Here is a 17,779-nt window from a genome sequence, read left to right as displayed (position 1 = left end):
TTTTCATGCCATTGCTTTATTTTTATTGTGCTTTCATTTTGCTTTACAGGTGAGTGGAGTCCCAATTCTGGAAGATTTTTCTCAGAATTAGTCCAACAGGAGTTTTTTCCATCTGGAGAGTTTGTGGAATTGAAATTAACTATTAAAGGAATATGGTTTCCAATGACAACGTGTTATCCTCTCAGAATCTACAATTTGAATTTTGATGACACTAAATCTGATATTTATAGATTTTAAAACATTTTGAAATAGGTTTCAGTCTCCTCCACGGGAGTGTGAAAACTTCTGCTCTGTCCAGTTTCTGCATTCCAAATTCTCTAGAGTTCACATTATTTCAAACGTTCATTAAAAAAATGTGAGTGTGTGCTACTTCTTCAGCAGGGTTGCTTAAGTTGTGGAGAAAGGGCATGATTTCTCACTCTCTTCAGGGAACAATAACCAAAGTATGGTGAAACATGAACACACTTAGCAGAGTTTCAGTTGCACCTAAGACCTTTATTTCATGCCCAGAGAGTGATCATGAAAGTCTCTTAAAGTGCACAAAGCTGGGCTATGCAGAGCTATTTCTTGCTGGTTATGTCAGGTTCCATTTCTTATGCTTGCACGTGTAATGTTGAACTCCTCCTCTTTTTTTTTTTTTTTTTTTCTTGTAAGCTGATCCATGGAGTACTTCCAAATCATAATTAAAATCAACATTGATCTCACCATACTGCCATTGGAAATACTGCTTGAACAGTCTTCATGCACTTACTTGTGCAGTAAAATGTGGCTGTGGAGTCTGGATTTTGTGGATATCCAGATAACTTGAGAACCCAAAGCATGGCTTTGGGTTGGGTTGGCCTGGCCCCTAACATGGCAAGAAGACAGCCTTGAATCCAAGAGCCAAACACAGTTTTGAAAGGTAAAATTAGAGAAAAATTATCAGAAGGGTCTGGATTTTGCTCCTCTTTAATCTTTACTGATTGTTTTAATCTGTTAATGAAATAATTTTACATGTCCACAAAAACAGTAATTTTTAAAATATTTGACTTCCAAATAAATCTGTCAAAAATGGAAAATTAATCACAGATATTTGAAAATTAGTTTCTCTAACTGGTCAACATTTTGTTTCTACTTTGGACATTTGAAATTTCATTCAATTGATCTGTAATTCTTTCCTCTTTCAGAAAAAAACCAACTTTGTCTCAAATCCCAAAATTAACACTTGTCATTTTGAAAATCTTGCATCTATAAACTTTGATGATTTTGCAGTGTTTCCAGGATGACCAAGAGCCAATAATTTCAGCCAAATACTTCCTTTCCCATGATGGATTTCAGACGAATCAGCATTTACGTTTCAAGAAATGTTTTTCTTAAAGAATTCTCACCAGATCTACAGCCACTATTCCTTGTCTGAGGAGAAATAATAAAAAGAAAGTGTGAACTTTGATGTTCTAGACATTAAGATTTTTTTCCACCTGCTAGGATATCAAATTTCTGTAGGCCTGAGATCCCATCTTCACCCCATCACATATTTCCCACATAACCCTGAGCAGCTTGGCAAGTTATCTCTCTTTTTTAATTCTCCCTCCTTCAGCTTTTTCATCTGTGGTTCCACACTGCCTACTAAATGCATAGCAAGGCAATATATAAGGCCAAATGAACCCTTGAAGTGCCCTGACATCCTGACAGAATTAGATCTGCTGGTCAGAAGCAGTAGGAGGGCACCAGCTCTGAGTGGTGAACAGGTTGTGCACTTTACATGTGACAGCCCTTTTCTCCCACAGCAGTGATACAGGAATCTGAGTCCACACTACACCTCCCCTAGAGATCAGCCAGCCTTGAGGGTGTGTGTCCTCTGCTCACATCCACCTTCTGCCCTAAGGAATACTGCTGCTCTTTCAGCCATTCCCATCTGTTCACAGGTAACCATGAAGCACAGCAAAATGCCCTGGGATGTACCACATAATAGAGATTATGCATGTAACCATGGAAGTCTTGGAAATCTTCATGAATAGAGGAAGGTTCTGGTTTGCATATCTGTGTGTGGTGAGATCCAGGACCTCCCACACTGGGCTTTGTTCTCCAACACACAAGGTGAGAAAACTGGAGTAGATTTCAAGTTACTTCATGCTTTCTCAGCAGAGGATCCCTAACCACACCATCAGCATCACTGCTGATGTGTAATACATTTGTGTTGTCAGCATTAAATCATAGCCAAGATGAGTCCTATTTTGCTATCCTAAACACATAATAAATTACGTTTCTTCTTTAGCATTTTCCCTTGGACATAATATTTAGGGCAGTGGCATCATTGGAAGATGCTCTTGACAGAAGTGCTGCTTACTTGAGATGAAGGGTAGGAGCCATAGATCTGCTTCTGTGAGCAAAATATGTGGTGATGTCAACATACTGTGGAGAGATTGCACAGCAGGAGTGAGAGTGAGGTAGAAATATTGACAGGCAGACAAGAGGTGGGTAAGTGTAGAGATAGGTGAATAGATGGGTTGATAAAAATATTTGTTCTATAAATAAATTTAATCAACATATTAAAACACAGACCTTGAACAAAGATAATAGAATTATCATCATATTGAAGTGTATTGTGTCACCGAAATATGAAGAAAAGGGGATATAAGAAACTTTTTTAAACTTTATACATCACCAGCTTAGGTACTACTTCACTGCAGTATGAACACTTGTATCTGTGCATTTGGGAAGACAGCAAGGCAGAACACACACAGTAAATACTTCAGGAAAGAGTAAAGAAAAGCCACATCAATGGTAGAAGGATTGGATGGGATCCCAGCTTGTAAGCCTGAGGATGGAAAAAAATTACACAAGTCCTGATGACACTGTAAACATTTGCAAAGTGGGGGATTCTCAGAATGTGAAAGGGATCAAACTAAGAAATATAGCCTCAAACTACACGGCACACAATCCCAGCCCTTCACTGGGGGCGGGAGGGAATCATGTCAGACAGAGCGTTAAGCACTGGGAGAGAGGTAATGGAGGTAATTGAGGCACCATCACCAGAAGTGTTCAATAATAGATTAGATAAGTAGTAGAAATGATGTAGGGGAATATCCTGCATGGAACAGGGAGTCGAACTAAATCACCCAGGAGGAGAATAATTGCAATTATAGATCTGTTCCACCGCCACTAGAAAAGAGTGGTGCCAGGTGCAAGTATTAATTTTATTAAAAACTGAACTGGAATTGACACACTCTCAAATATAGTCAAAAGCCATATATAATCTATTTAGGAATGAAACTCAACCCTGCTTCCCAGACCTATATATTATTGTGTTTATTTTAATTTTTGCAAAGCTGACGCTCTGTGACACTAGAAAAGGATTTGACTGCAAAGTCTGTTGAAGATAAGTGCTCTGCTCCTTTCTTTCATTCATGTTGGAAGTGCATAATGTTTGATTTGTGAATCTGACATTTGGTTGTAGTTTTTTTTAATATTCATAAAAGATGGTTTGGAATAATCGGAATATATAAAACAGTCTGAAAATATAAACCGTGTATTTCTCTGATCCTTGTAGTAGAAAGCAGAAACAGCACCGGAAAATTAGCATACACAACATTTCACAAGATGCAAGAGCTTCTCCTTGTCTTTAGCCATTTCTAAGTGCCTGGTGTACCACACATCTCAGAAACCACGGGTTTCTCAGCATTTTTATTAAAAGAAGGACTCATATTATTTTCAGGGGAAAAAAATCAAAAGAGACTAATTCCAAGCCACTTGACTTACTTTGGTATCAGTACACCAATGAGTTTGCTGGATGTGCTACTCAGCCTCCAAGCAGATCTGTGAGGGTCAGAGTAATCTAGTCTAGCCTGGCAATAGCACTTCTTCAAAATACAGCTGTAGATTGAAAAGCCACATGTTTACATATGCACACCTTTCAGAATTAGCCAGAGAGTCTCCCCAAATTGCTCCCCAAACTTAAACTATTTCTGGGTTTTCTTACAGTCAGATTTACAGCGGAAGGTGCTTTCAGTTCAGGTGCTGTCCCCTGCCACTGCTGTCACCATCCTAAGTAACCCCTCCCACACATGAACACAGAGAATTCAACAGAAAACATGAGGATTCATTGATCTTGGCATCTGACCCAGGGCAAAAGGTTTTTCAATAAAGGGACAAGTAGGCATATTAGGGGACATTTCCCCATTGATTTGGATCTGAGTCCAATGACATGACAAAGGGACTGATGCCTTAACTGTATCAGTCATCTGCTATTTCTGATAGCAGCGCTTATAGACTTTCTGTCTCCCTTGAGAGATGCAAATGACTGAGATTGAGTTTCATTAAAGGTGACATTTGTCTTAACTAGTAGTTGCTAGTTTTAATACCTATTTTCAAAATATTTTGCATATCTAAATATGCTTTTTTAAAAATATACATTATTTTATTATAATATTCCACTAGCAAAATAACACCATGGAAACACTAAGAAACAGTCTGAAAACAGCCTGTTGCTTGATATGTTCTTAGTTTTGTGAGCTTTTTATTATGAAAATATAACTGAATTTTCCAGATAGTTTTTCACAGGTTTTATGATGCAATCTGTAAGCTTACAATGCTAAGCATACTCCCTTTTTAATTTGGCTGTTATCTTTCAATCTATTTTGCCTGTATCCCAATTTTACAACTTTACCACATGGTTATTAAAAGCTTGTTAACACAAGGATAAACAAACTAGTGCCATTCTCCTAACCCACTTAAATGTCAGGTTTGGTAGTCTAAGGAAGCAGACGCATATGTGAAATAATTATTTAATAATGGAAATTGAATACAGATATTTAGTTACAAATCCACAAATTGCAGCGTGTTTTAAAAACACATGCACATCCTACCACATAACATTTCCTACTGAGTAATGAGGGTTCTTCGCATCTATAATTTCACATTAATGACTCTCTAAGCAAACATTGAAATTACACAGTAATATACCAGACTGCTTCCCTTGTGCTGCCCAAAAAGGCAGAGTTATGTCACTGTATGGGACACAGAAGTCATCAAACAATACCACACATACAAAACATGGGAAAAACAAAGCTTTTTTAACCATGTAGAGTTTTTCAGTGTTTTATTATATGCTAAGCACATACAAACATACCTGAAAACACAGGAGCACCAGGTATTTACTCAGTTGATAATCGGGAATCAGTGTAAAGATATTATAAATCAGTTTATATGAAAGAACATGGGGATGTCCAGATCTTTATCAGTTCACACAAAGGATTCACTAAAACTCAGTAAAACAGTGAAAGATTCAGTACACATTGCAACCATTGCAAGAAAAAAGTGAGACATTTACCCATGGGTCCTAGCTCTTTATTATCAAAATAGATCTAAACTTGTCACTTGTTTACAAAAATGACAAAAAGGGAATATTTATCTTATCAGGAGTAACTTAAGGAAGTATATATATCTCACAGTGAGTATAGTCTATACATGTGTAGGCTGATCTACCTCTCCCAGAGGGCTGGAATGCAGACAACATTCTGATTAACTGGCAGACAAATCTCCTTTCTGATTTGAGCATCGGTGTTACTTTAGAAAGACATAAACACTGCACATAGGGATTATTTTTTAGTAAAATATTTTTGTTCATGACGTTTAGAAAGAACTAAGAGTTCACACCAATCTCACAGTCATGTTGGCTCTGTGTGTAACTTTGCTCTTCTCGTTAGTGGTCACAAGTAAAACTTTGAGCGTTCCCGGGTAAAATCAATAGGCAGAACTGAGGTTCTTGTAGCTGCCCTATAGCTGGTTGTTAAAAAAAATGAGGACCTGGATCTGGCAGATATGGGGAGAACAGCCAGGATGAAAGCTAGTCCAGATTCAATCAAGTGTTGATCTTCATAAATTATTAAATGACATCCCCACTTGATGAAAGCCATGCTGGTTCAATAATTTAATTCAAAATAGAAAACAGCCATGAAAAAGAACTTCCCCAGATGATTTCGCATATGATGCATCCTCTATAAAGGTTATACTTCTGATCTCTAAATCTAAGTGTGAAAATTATGAAAAAATCAAAGCTGTGGGAGACCTCTCTTGTTTAATAAAGTATCACTTCTTTCTATGTAACAATTCGCAGACTGATTAGAACCCTTTGAGCAGGCCAGGGTGGCCTCTGCTTCAACCAGAGCAGCTCAGAAATCACTGTCCCAAAAGACAAATGTGACTGCAGCAGGCTGAGGAACCAAAATTCAAAGGTGTGTCTGTTCAATGAGGTTTTACACAGTGTTCTGCCCCTACATTTGTCCTCAAAGTCCCCCATCATTTCTGGTCAGGCACAATACCCAATTGTTCTGGTAGACTCATGATTTGTAACTGGTTTATTGGGTTGCTAACTCCAGATACACCTCTTGATACTCTGACCACATAGCTGCTCATAAAAGAAGCCTCCATTGCCCAGTAAGACCTAGAAGTCTCACAGCTGAGCACAACAAAATTTTGCTTGAAAATCTCTTACCTGCTGCTGTGTTCTGCCTGTCTTAGAGCCACCTTCAGGCGGGTCCATGTCTTCCTCTCCTGCTCCTAATTAACTGCAGGTTTTCTGATCTTGCTTGTATATTCTCAATTGCTTATTCAGCTTGGTAACTTGATTTTGAAGATACAGCTGGGAATGTTGCGCTATGTTCACACTGGATATTCCTTCAGGTTTTTTTTTTTTTTTCTAGAATGTCTGGTAATGTTTTCTGGTCTCCACTGAATTTTATATAAAGACCAGCACCAATGTAATTGATGTGTGGAGAGCAGAGAAGAGGCAGATATGATTGTCTCTTCTGTGCACTGATCACATTGCAATCATCATTTCCCATTCCAGAACTCACTGTTTTTCTCTAGAGTTAAAATTTTCTCTGAAATAAAAGGCTTTCTCTTTTTAGAAACAGAGCCCTTCACAGGTACTGCAACACAGAATGGGACTAAAGATAAATATTCCTGAAATTATGCTCTTTGATGGACCATATTTTTAGAAATAAACACTTTACAGTTTTTTATTTCAAGATATTTATATAATATCTACTTTAAAGTGACAGATGAGCTGGTTGACAACCACACCTCAGGATGCAAAAGCATGTTCAACATCAGTGTTAAGACAAATGTAAATGCACATTTTGTTTCAGGCATTTCCAAGCTTGTCCAGTAAATCTATAACTTATTTTTTTCAATATGGTTACTATTTCACATTGCAGCTATGGGGATATTATAGCTTCAGATTCTTCAAAAAGGAAAAGATCGTAAAGACTCAATCTGACAAATTCTGCTCTGAGTCAGATATATTCTAGAGGTCTTATCCTTGTCTTCTCACCATGTATTTGTAAGGGAAATACAGAAGACTCAGGCTAAGCAAAAGGAGCCCACTGCATATATTCACATGAAGAGGAAAAGGAAATAAACTACTGACCTTCCAAAAACTAGTGCAGTTAGACCTGCACTGCACAGAGGATGCAGATAGCTCATTTTTACTATGTGCCTCTCCAAAACTATTTCTTCTTGTTCATAATGATTTTGAATCTTCCATGTTGTTCTTCTTCTGAGATTCTGCAATGAATCCTTATCTTCATTAAGTTTTATTAATCTTGCCCAGGTTCAAATGAGTCTCCCCTGGGAGATAAAGCTATGACTCCTGTTTCTTGGTCTAATTCCTCTACTGTCAATCATTGGTGGTTTCTTTGCAAAACAGTAAACATTACTGCTTTTTGAGATAACACTGCAAGCCTTCCTCTAGGCAGATGAAATGCTTCCTTAGCACATGAACATGTAAAATGTGTAGTAAGTTATCATATCGGGTTGGGAAAAAAAAAAAAACAACAACAACAATGCACCAAATCCATGAAAAGGGGAGAAGAAGCAGGAAAGTTTTCGTATTCTATATCAACACCTAGGAAGGTCACAGAGCTATGCTGAGTAACTCTTCTCTCTCTTGTCTGTAGCACACCTTTCCTCACCTCATATAGGTGAGCCCCAGCCTGGTCAGGAGCAGAAATCTAAACAGCAGGGAGGGTTGACAAGGCTGGCACAGTGTCCTTGTGCTGGCCAATCAAGGTGTATACGTATGTGATGATTAAAGAACAACAAAGCAAAACAAAATTAAATGATAACACGTGCCTTGTCCAGCCTCCTGATTAAAAGACTCCAGCGTGAAACCAGTCCTAGGGAAGTTTTCCAAAACCTTCCAACAGAGCACAGAAGTGAGAAGGCTTACTCCCCAGCAGGAAAAAAAAAAAAAAAAAAAAACAACCCAAACTAATTTTCTAATTCTCAGCCCACTTCCATACAAGAAAAGTAGTTTAAGATTGATGATCGTAAACTTGGGGAATTTTATAGCATAACAGGTGATATGAAAATCAAGTTTTCTGGAGCTGTTGCACTTAAAATTAGCTTCGTGGGGCTTTTATGAATAGGTGGAGGAGAGAGAGACTGAGTGGATTTTTTCAGCCCTTTTATTTCACTCTTTCAATGAACAATGCATTTGTGTACATATACAAAGCACTTGTGTATGTATCCAACTGCTTTTTACATACATTTTCTTGTTGATAAATGTCATATTAAATAGTTTTCTTTTTTATTTTTGAAGATTCAGGTGCCGGGTTTTACCCATATCTTTCCTATTCAGTTTATAGAGAATTCTGAGGGACCCCATTGGTATGTATGTGCCATGCCTAATAGAGGGGATCTCCTGGCACTAGCAGGGCTTCTAGTTAAATATTAATTTCTAAAAAATCATTTTATATGAGCTTTTGATAGACACTATCTAAGAACATTCTGTCTTCTGCACATTTCTCAAGCAGTTGCACTACTTCTTTTCATTTCCTCAAACCTTTACAGCAGGTTTTTAAATCTCACTTCCAGCAGCTAACCAGCTCTAGCACTGTTTGGAGTTGGAATTGGTGGTTTGATTTGGTTGGGTTGGGTTTGGTGGTTGGTTTGGTTCGTTTCCCTTTTTATTTTTTTTTTTTCTCCTCAAACTTCTTTCTAGCTCTGTCAGGGGTTTTGGGATTTGAGTGTTTAGGGCTTTTGGTTTGGGTTTTTTTGGTTGAGGTTTGGAGGTTTGATTGGTTCCTTTGGGAGGGGGGGGCGGTGGTTTAGGCTTTGTTTGCCAGTTTTCTTGTTTAGTTTTGTTGTGGTCTATTTCATTCCTTGAAGTCTCCCATCAACAGGTTTGTCAGTCAGAGGCGTGTAGCAATCTCCTGTTGTACTAAGGAGCAATTAATATTCGCAAGCACGATTGTTTTGAGCTGTAAAAGAAATGTCAGTAATATTCAGTGTGATCAGCACTGACTGCTCGGCTGGGAATCCCGATGCATCCTGAACTTGGTGTTCTTCAGAGAAAGCCCCCTTGCCACTGGCCGTGTTTAGCAACACTTCGGATAACACTTTTGGCCGATACTCTCAGAACCATCACTTTTACCTTGGCGGGAATCGAATATTTCGGGGTAGTTATTCACTTCTCCCAGCTACACGTGTGTTTGGGGCGTTCGTTGTTCATTCACTCCCAACTATCGCAGCCTTGGGGTCCACAGCAGCAAGTTGTGAAACGTGAGAGAGCGATAACTACTCTTGCCTGCAGAACGAAGAATTAGAAAATTCTTCCTGTTGTTTCTACTGGAAAAAAAGAAAAAAAAAAAAAAGAAAAAAAAAACCAAACCAACACTCCCCTCGTTTTCGTGGCTTCGTGTTTTCCTTCAGTTGCTTCTGTAACTCCAGCAACAATTTGAAAGGAGAAATAATAAAACAGGGAGAAGACTGAAAATGGTTTGATAAATGTAGTGAAAAGTAGATTAATTGCAGAATAACGATTTCTTATATGGTTACTTTTCACCACGGAGACAAGCGAGGCTGCAGTCATGTGGAACGACTGTGACTTTAAATAAAGTTTAGTTCCATGTTAACGAACTAAAGAAAGGGACCCTGGTGTATAACTGTTGCATCTGATTAAGCTTCCATTGGTAGGGATTTAGAAAAAGGTGGTTTTACTTCTGTTGGTATTAATTAATCTGGTGACAGTGGTCAAGTCAGGGGGTATAGACATGGAAAATATTAGAACAACTAACCAAAGGGAGGTTCCGATACAGGTCATCAGTTATGAAATACAAACAAATAGGATCTATAGATCATCACTCCAGGAAATGTGTTTTTTAGACACGGAGCAACTCTCAGACTCGGAGGATTTAAATTTCTTTAACTACCACTATAAATTCAGATGAGAAAAGAAGCGTGAGTCCTGCAGTCCAGCCTGTCAGTTTGTCACCTGCACCTTCCCGGGAGAGGCAGTTTGGGGAAACCTGAGCTATGAAGTGCACCCTGCAGGTCTCCTTAAGCCTGTCCACTTGCTTACACCACCCTCACCACAGCCTCGAGTTTGGTTTTTTTTTTTTTTCCACAGCGAAGGGACTTTGTGAGACACCTCTTGCGACTTGACACTGATTCGAAACGGATTAAAAAGCGAGAGGAGAGGTCAAACAACACTCCTAGATCACCGCAGCGGCGAGAAAACTCCAGAGAGCCGAGGAAAGCGTTTCCCCGTGTTCGGCTGGAGCCGGGCTCGGCTCCCGGCTGCGGCACCTCCCCGGCTGGGAGCGGACCCCTGCAGCCGCCCCGAGCAGCGGGGATTCGCCTGCGCTGGGCTGAGGGATCCTTGCGAATCTGCATCAATTGCCCACGGAAAGACAAACGGAAAAGAGGGAGGAAATTAAAAACAAACAAACAAACAAAAAAGAAACCCTTTCTTATCTAGCCGAAACAGCTACCATGCTTTCTTCCCCACTGGGAAAGTCGATGAGTTGCCATTCGCGCATGCAAGGGTGAATTTCGTAATGTCACGATTGTGGTTTTATTTTTAAACTGTGCTCTTTATTCGTAAAATAAAAATCATCGATGCACTCTAGGAAATATCTTTCCTTTGATGCTACCGAGTAGTGACTATTGAAAAGGCAGGAGTTTCAACTTTCTGAAGAGGTTTATTTCCAAACTTGGTATATAAAGCATGTCAACTTAAAAACCAAAGGAGGACAAGAGTGTTTGCAAATTTATATGAAATAGATATTAAAAAAAATTAAAAGCCCACTTCTTTACCCTAGGATAGCAGGTAAAACCGTCCCACGGGATTTAGGGGGGCGGGATTAGCACAAAAAACAGCTTGTCTTATTCTGTAAAAACATCACACGAGCCCCAGTCTGAGAAGCAGTTCGCACAAAACGTGTAAGAGAGATCTTGGGATGTTTCTTCCGAAGGGGAGTAAAGCAGGAAAGACACGGTTTTTAAGAATCAGATCTGAGGAAAGGCGTCTACATTTTGATAATGTAAAAGATGGGGAGAAGCTACTCTGAGGGGTGTTAGAGGTGGAGAGTTTGAGATAGAGAAGCACCGAGCGGCCTTCGCCATTACCAATCTGTCTGAAACATTACTCGGTTCACGGTAAAGCGACGGCCACAGCGCTTGGGACAGACGTGGGGACACTGTCCCCAGGGACTGAGGCAGAGCATCGGCCCTCCTGTAACAGCGGAACGGGATGGTTTGGAAGGGAGGCAAGCAGAGCACGTCCCGGTCTCTTTGGTGGCTCCGTGTAATCTCCTCCGTCCTGACCGCAGCAAAAGCGCTGCAAGAGGGAGAGCGGGTTGGCAGCGCCCTTCCGAGCTTTAGCAACGTGTCAGCAGCCCACGGACACTCGTGGGGGGAGCCCGGGCGGCCCCTCCGTGGGCCGGGGGGCGGCTGTGGCGAAGACGGACACTCCACCGGCACAGAGGGGTCATAAATAAAATCGGGGCGGCCCCCGGCGAGGGAAGATCGGGGGCCAGGGGAGAGGCTATAGGTCCCCGTCCACCAGGCTGAAGTGTTTGCCCGGCCCGGGGAGGCAGAGGTAGGGGATGGCGCTGCCCGGGCAGAACAGGGGGAAAGGCAGCGGCAGCAAACAGCGACTGAGCAGGGGGCTGTCCTTGTAGAGGGACGGGAAGGAGAGAGCCGAGGTGGTAGTGGGGGGCTGAGGCTCCCCGGGGGGCTCGGCCGGCCCGGGCCCCTGGCCCTCAGGCTCGGATGACATTTGTCTCTTGAGCTTGTTGCGGCGGTTCTGGAACCAGATCTTCACCTGGGTCTCGGTGAGGTGCAGCGCGGCGGCCAGCCCGGCCCGCTCGGAGCTGCTCAGGTAGCGCTTCACATCGAAGGTGGACTCCAGCTGGAACACCTGGCTCTTGGAGAAAATGGTCCGCGTCTTCTTCCTGCCGCCTGCAGCCGATGATCTGCCGTTCTCCGCGCCGGATCCCCCGGCCTCTCCCGGCGGCGGCTGCCGGGGACCTCGTAGCCCCTCCGTGCGGAGTGGGGACCCTGCATCGCCGCTCTCGGAGCGGAGGCCGCGGCTCGTCCCTTCTGCCCGGAGCCGGCGAGACTCGCTGCCTACAAGGGCAAAGCACAGCATCAGTCCCCGCCGCAGCCCGCGCCCCCGCCCCGCATGCACGCACGGCCCGGCGGAGCGCAGGGAGAGGGTGGGGGACAGGATGGGGAGGGGGCTGCCGAGGGCTGCCTGCGGTCCCACACTCTCCAGAGGGGAGAAGAAGGGTGAGACGCTTCCATAAGGATCCAAGGAAGTCCCTCTGCCAGCTGTATGACAGGTAAGCGAGGGGTTCCCGGGCACGGGACAGACTGCCCCAGGAGGCCGGGACGGGGGCACAACACCCTGGAAGCAGGTTGGTGCGTGTGCGGCATCTCCCCGCGTCCACCCGCCGAGCGTCCCCTCCTCCTGCGTGTGCGTGTGTCCGCGTCTATGTGTCTGAGTCCTCCTGTCTGTCTGTACATGCGTGTCTGTGTCTGTGTTCGCGTGTCTGCAGTCGTGTGTGCGTGTCTGTGTGAGTTTCGGTGTCTGTCTGTATTCGTTTGTGCATGTCTGCGTCTGCCCGTGTCTGTGTGCGTGTCTGTGTGTGTGTGTATGTCTGTGTGTGTGTATGTCTGTGTGTGTGTATGTCTGTGTGCGCGGACCCGGCCCGGCCCGGTGGCGCTGGGAGTGCCCAGGTACCGCCTGAGTGGGGGCCGGACTGCCACCCGACTTGCGGGACAGCCTGAGGCTGTTGGCTCCGTACCCGAGTCGCTGGAGCCTTTACTGGAGTCTCGCTCCTCAGGCCCCTCTCCCTCCTCTTCCTCCTCCTCCGGCAGCGCGCAGCGGGCTCTGCCCTGCTCCCCGGCAGGGCGGCGGGGGCCGGGCTGCAGGATGCTGTCGATGCTGAACGCCGGCGGTGCGGCCGGGGCCGGAGCGGCTCGGCGGCCGGCCCCGAGCTGCACCATGGCACGGCGAGCCGAGCGTGTCCGAACCGAGCGCGTCCGAACCCAGCGCGTCCGAACCCAGGGCGTCCGGGCCGAGCCGAGCCGAGCCGCAGGACTGGCGGCGGCGGCGGCAGCGCGGCAGCGGCAGCCGGGGCGGAGGGAAGGATGGGTCCGCGTAGGAGGGAAGGAGGGGTCGGGGTGACGGAGGGAGGGGATGGAGCTAGAGGGAGCCAAAGGACTGAGGACGGGGGGAGCGGGGCAGGGGAGGGAAGGCTGCAGAGAGGGAGAAGGAAAAGGAGCAGGTACTAGAGGGAAGCGGGGAGGAAGGGAGGGGCCGGTAGCACACCGAGGTGTCCCGGAAGGGTGCTCTGGGCAGCCGGGGCAGGACAGGGTTGGCTGCCCTCCTGCCCAGGCCCTTCACTGTAAGTGGGCGGAGGGAAGGCAGGGCCAGAGCCCATGGCAAAGGCGAAGAGAAGGCGGGATGGCAGAACCGAGATCTCTATATTGAAGAAGAAGAATGGACGGAGAAGATTGGAAATAAAATCAGGGGAAGGAGGCGGAGTTGGGCGAGGAAAAGCAGCGATGGCAGTCAAGGAAGGAAGGAAGGAAGGAGCTGTGAACCCTTTCCCTCTGTCTGTACAGACCCCAGGCAGTCTGCGGAGTGCATTTGCTGCAGTGTGTCCGTGCAGATTGTTCGGCAGTGGGGCAGACTGTAGAAGAGCAGTTCACACAGAGAGAGTCTCTTTCCTGTGGTTCTTTCACCTGCAGACTCTCAGACAATGCGCATGGTTCCCCTGGGGAGAAAAGGACCCTTTTTTCCTCCCAAGGAGCCCCGTGGTGTCAAGCCACCCCAAAATCCACACGTAACTTCCACCTCACCATCTCTCCTCCCTGCCGGTCAGTAGAGCTGTTCTGCAGCTTTCAAATGAGAAAGTGCTGGCCGGCGGTGTGAGGTGTGTGAATTCTCCAAGGCGTGTCTTCGGGAGATGAGGAAGGGTTCACCTGAGCTGTGGAACTTGGGGAAGGATAGATGTGTTTCTGTACTATCTTGAGAACTTTTGCTTCCCACCCCTGCCAGCACTGCAGCGTTTTAAACCTTGTTTGCACAGCTCGAGGCAGAGCCGCCATCCGTTGTGCATCACAGGGAAACCTCTCCCTCTCTGCGACCCCGTGTGAAGCCAGGGAAACGCTTCCAACCGGCTTTTAAGAGGGCTTTTAGTGCGAGTCTAGAGGTTTCCACCACGAAAACTGCTGAGGGAAAGCGAGAAGTCCTTGAAAAAGGATTGACAATAGAAGTGCTGACAGGCTTTTAAATATTGTGATGCTAGAGATTCCATGAGCTAAAATCAGAGGCATCTTAAGGCTTTAGACTGCGTTCATCTTTAACGCACTGATAATTGAGAGAACGGGTTTCAGCTCCTTTTCATGACTTTTTTTCTTTCACTTTATGAATGCACTCAAATTTAAATGCAGCCTTCTGCTGGAGAGCCGCACATTTTCCACCAGGTGGAAAAGAAATATATCCATATTCCGTCAACAGGATTATTGGCCAAATACCCGAACTTGTCGAATTTGTCTTGCAGTCTCTGATATGAACTGAGGATTTTATCAGAGCAAAAAATCTATTTCAGAGAGAGAGAGAGAAGGGCGAAGGGAAGGACCCAGATAAGAGAGTTACAAAATTACAAAATGCGAAGAAGCAGCTGGAAATACAATTTAAGAAATTTGGTCTGAGATGGTAAAACTAGGAACAGGGTGGACCCAACTAGCTCTTTGTGATCCTGTCTAGGCCTCCCTTTACGCTGTCTGTGAGTGAGGCACGTCCCAGGTGCTCACGTCTGTTCTTGCTGCAAACCATTTCCCTTCTAGTTAAAAAAAAAAAAAAAAAAAAAAAAAAAAAAAATCTGTCCTAAAAAGTGAAAAAGTGAATGCCTTGAGTCAGTGTATTTTCCTAGAAGAGGTTTTCTTGGAAGAAAAAGTGGAAGAAAAGTAAAGGAAAAAGTAAAAGTTGAAAAAGACAGAAATAAGAAGAAAAATGAAGAAGCAGACGTAAGTTTTAGCACCCAATCTTTTTTTCACCGCAGCCGCCTCCACTCCCGAAGGAAGCCCAGCCCTGGGGGACGCGGTGTGGTAACACCTTGCTGGGAAAGGTCTGTCATTCTTTCCCAGCCCCATGTGGCCACTTCTCAAAGCCGCTTTTTAGTTGATTTGTTTTAGTTTGGTTTGGTTTGTTTTTCCCTGACAAACTTCGTGCAGGGGGAGCAGGCTACAGAACTGGATCTCTTCAGCCCCCGGGACAAGTTGGAATCAATTCGATGGCCATGAGAGGATGCCGAGGCGCCCGGGATCCCCGTGCAGAGCGTTCCATAAGCCAGGTCCATACCGGGCTCCTCACGCCCTCTGCTAGGTCACTCTAACCTTCAGGGGCAAGCAAAGACCAACAGGTACAGCGTATCCCGCTCAACCCAAACAACCACCTGCGAGGAGTTCTCCTACGGAGGGAACGGAGAGCCGCGGGGGAAGGCAGCAGAACCCCCAGGGCCCACTGCAGACCCTCAGCAACACAACCCGAACCCTCGCCCCGCATCTCACCCAGAGTTAATGTGAGGAACAGTGTCCGCCTGGGCTGAAGGGCGAGAGTTTTTCCCAAAATTCAGGAGTTTTTTTCCAGTGGATGGCTCCCGGGACGCGTGGAGCAGCCCCGGGGAAGAAATTCCCGTGGGATCGGCCGTGGGCAGGGGCAACTTCGGGCGCAGCCTTCGCGTTCTGCGAGGATCAGAGCCAGCAAAGAGGATCTGGGGTCAGAGAAGCCAGAGAGTGAATCCCTCGCTGCTACCCCTCCTCAGCACAGCTCCCCAGCCCCGCCGTTCCCTCCCGGGCTACGAAAGGCTGTCGTAGCAACAGCTTCTCCTGAAATAGGCAGAGATTTTCCGACGCTAGTACTCTTTCAGCCCACGCTTAATTTGCATTTATTTGTGAAGAACTTCGTTGTCTGGGACGTGTGAGGACACGGAGGCCGGTACCACACAGCGGCAGGGCAGGAAGAGCCAACCTTTTCCTTTTAATAATAAAATCCTGCAGTAGAAGCTAACATCGTGCAGAGTGGAAACCTTTCACCTGGGAAAGCTTTTAACCAGAAATCACTCGTCATACGTATCCATATTTTCCATTTTAGCTCAGAGCACAAGAAGTCTCTTACTCTAAACCTGATGGAAATGAAATCTGATTAGATCGTACAGAAACGCCAAAGAGTCTAGTTTTGCTCGGTTTACGGAATCGAGCTTTGTTTATCCCCCGAGGTGCTCGAGGGTAAAAGTCGCTCCCTGGATTTCACATCCCCTTGCAAGTAAGACCCTGGCGACTGCGGACACAGCGGCACCTCGCAGCCCTCTTTAAACCCTCTCCGGTGCTCTCCCGGGACACAACCCCGGCGAGCGGGTCTTGAACAGAAACTCTGTCCGCAAAGCTCATTAGAATCACTAGGCGGGGTTGGGCGCTTGGGCGCTGCTGGTCCCTAAAGAAAAGTCGCTGTAGCGGTTCAGCAGTGGCTGGACATGGATTGCAGGTGGCTGTCTGGTCTCTCATCACCCCGGCAGGGCTCCGCTGCCGCGCCCCTGGAGCAGCCAGAGGCTCGGGGCAGCGGGGACGGCCCGGGGAGGCAGCACGGGAGGGAGGCCAGAGAAAAATGTGTCACTAGAGGGGAAGCAAGTCTCCCAGAGGTTCCCCAGGAGGGCAGCTACAAGCGTCACGCAGCCAAAGGCTTTTCCAGGGAGCCGGGCACGCTCAGAGGACTGCTCCAGCCCAAGAGGTGTCGGGGCACGGGCAGATGGGACCATTCTGTGTCCCGGGACAGAGCACCCCTTTTGGAAATTCTGTCTCCCTCAGAGGTCAGTTCAGAGTCCTCGGCTAAATCGCCCTCCTCCAGACACTGTGCTTAGAACCTGCGGAAAAATCTGCAGGGCAATTCCGAATAAAGCTAGTTATATCCAACAGTTTAGTAGACTGGACTTGCTAAAGGAGAAAGGAGAAAGAAGGAAAAGAAAGGAAAGGAAAGGAAAGGAAAGGAAAGGAAAGGAAAAGAAAAGAAAAGAAAAGAAAAGAAAAGAAAAGAAAAGAAAAGAAAAGAAAAGAAAAGAAAAGAAAAGAAAAGAAAAGAAAAGAAAAGAAAAGAAAAGAAAAGAAAAAAGAAAAGAAAAGAAAAGAAAAGAAAAGAAAAGAAAAGAAAAGAAAAGAAAAGAAAAGAAAAGAAAAGAAAAGAAAAGAAAAGAAAAGAAAAGAAAAGAAAAGAAAAGAAAAGAAAAGAGACTAAATTTTAGGTGCATATCTAAATTTTCATTTGTATCTTTTTTAATAGATCTTTATGTATCTCACTACACAGAAATTAAATCGTTAGCATAGTTGAGAAACTCAGGGTAGTTAAAGGAAGCATTAAAACATCCACCATAAAGTTACATTCATCTGGAATGAGAAGGGAAATGTAGGAATATTGCCTGGATCTAATTTGAGGCTGACAGCACTGCAAGTC

The 17,779-nt window shown here is 45.0% G+C and overlaps 1 protein-coding gene across 1 annotated transcript; it reads right to left on the bottom strand.

Annotated features, from left to right (window-relative positions):
• Positions 1-10,944: 10,944 nt before the first annotated feature.
• On the bottom strand, positions 10,945-13,502 carry LOC136359916 (homeobox protein HMX1-like). The gene is made up of 2 exons (XM_066316803.1): positions 13,074-13,502; positions 10,945-12,393 (listed from the first exon to the last, which is right to left on the bottom strand). The coding sequence occupies exons 1-2, from the start codon at positions 13,273-13,275 to the stop codon at positions 11,810-11,812; spliced, it is 786 nt and encodes a 261-aa protein (XP_066172900.1). The 5' UTR covers positions 13,276-13,502; the 3' UTR covers positions 10,945-11,809.
• Positions 13,503-17,779: the final 4,277 nt, after the last annotated feature.

This window comes from Sylvia atricapilla, chromosome 4, assembly GCF_009819655.1.
Source record: "Sylvia atricapilla isolate bSylAtr1 chromosome 4, bSylAtr1.pri, whole genome shotgun sequence".
Classification (NCBI taxonomy): Eukaryota; Metazoa; Chordata; class Aves; order Passeriformes; family Sylviidae; genus Sylvia; species Sylvia atricapilla.
This window is presented reverse-complemented; position numbering and strand designations above follow the sequence as displayed.

What these genes read in the sequence shown, in the direction of transcription:
- LOC136359916 (XM_066316803.1), bottom strand. Translation starts at nt 13,275, where the DNA reads ATGGTGCAGCTCGGGGCCGGCCGCCGAGCCGCTCCGGCCCCGGCCGCA. An exon ending in TAAAGGCTCCAGCGACTCGG is followed by an intron (nt 12,394 to 13,073) that starts GTACGGAGCCAA and finishes TTGCCCTTGTAG; the next exon opens with GCAGCGAGTCTCGCCGGCTC.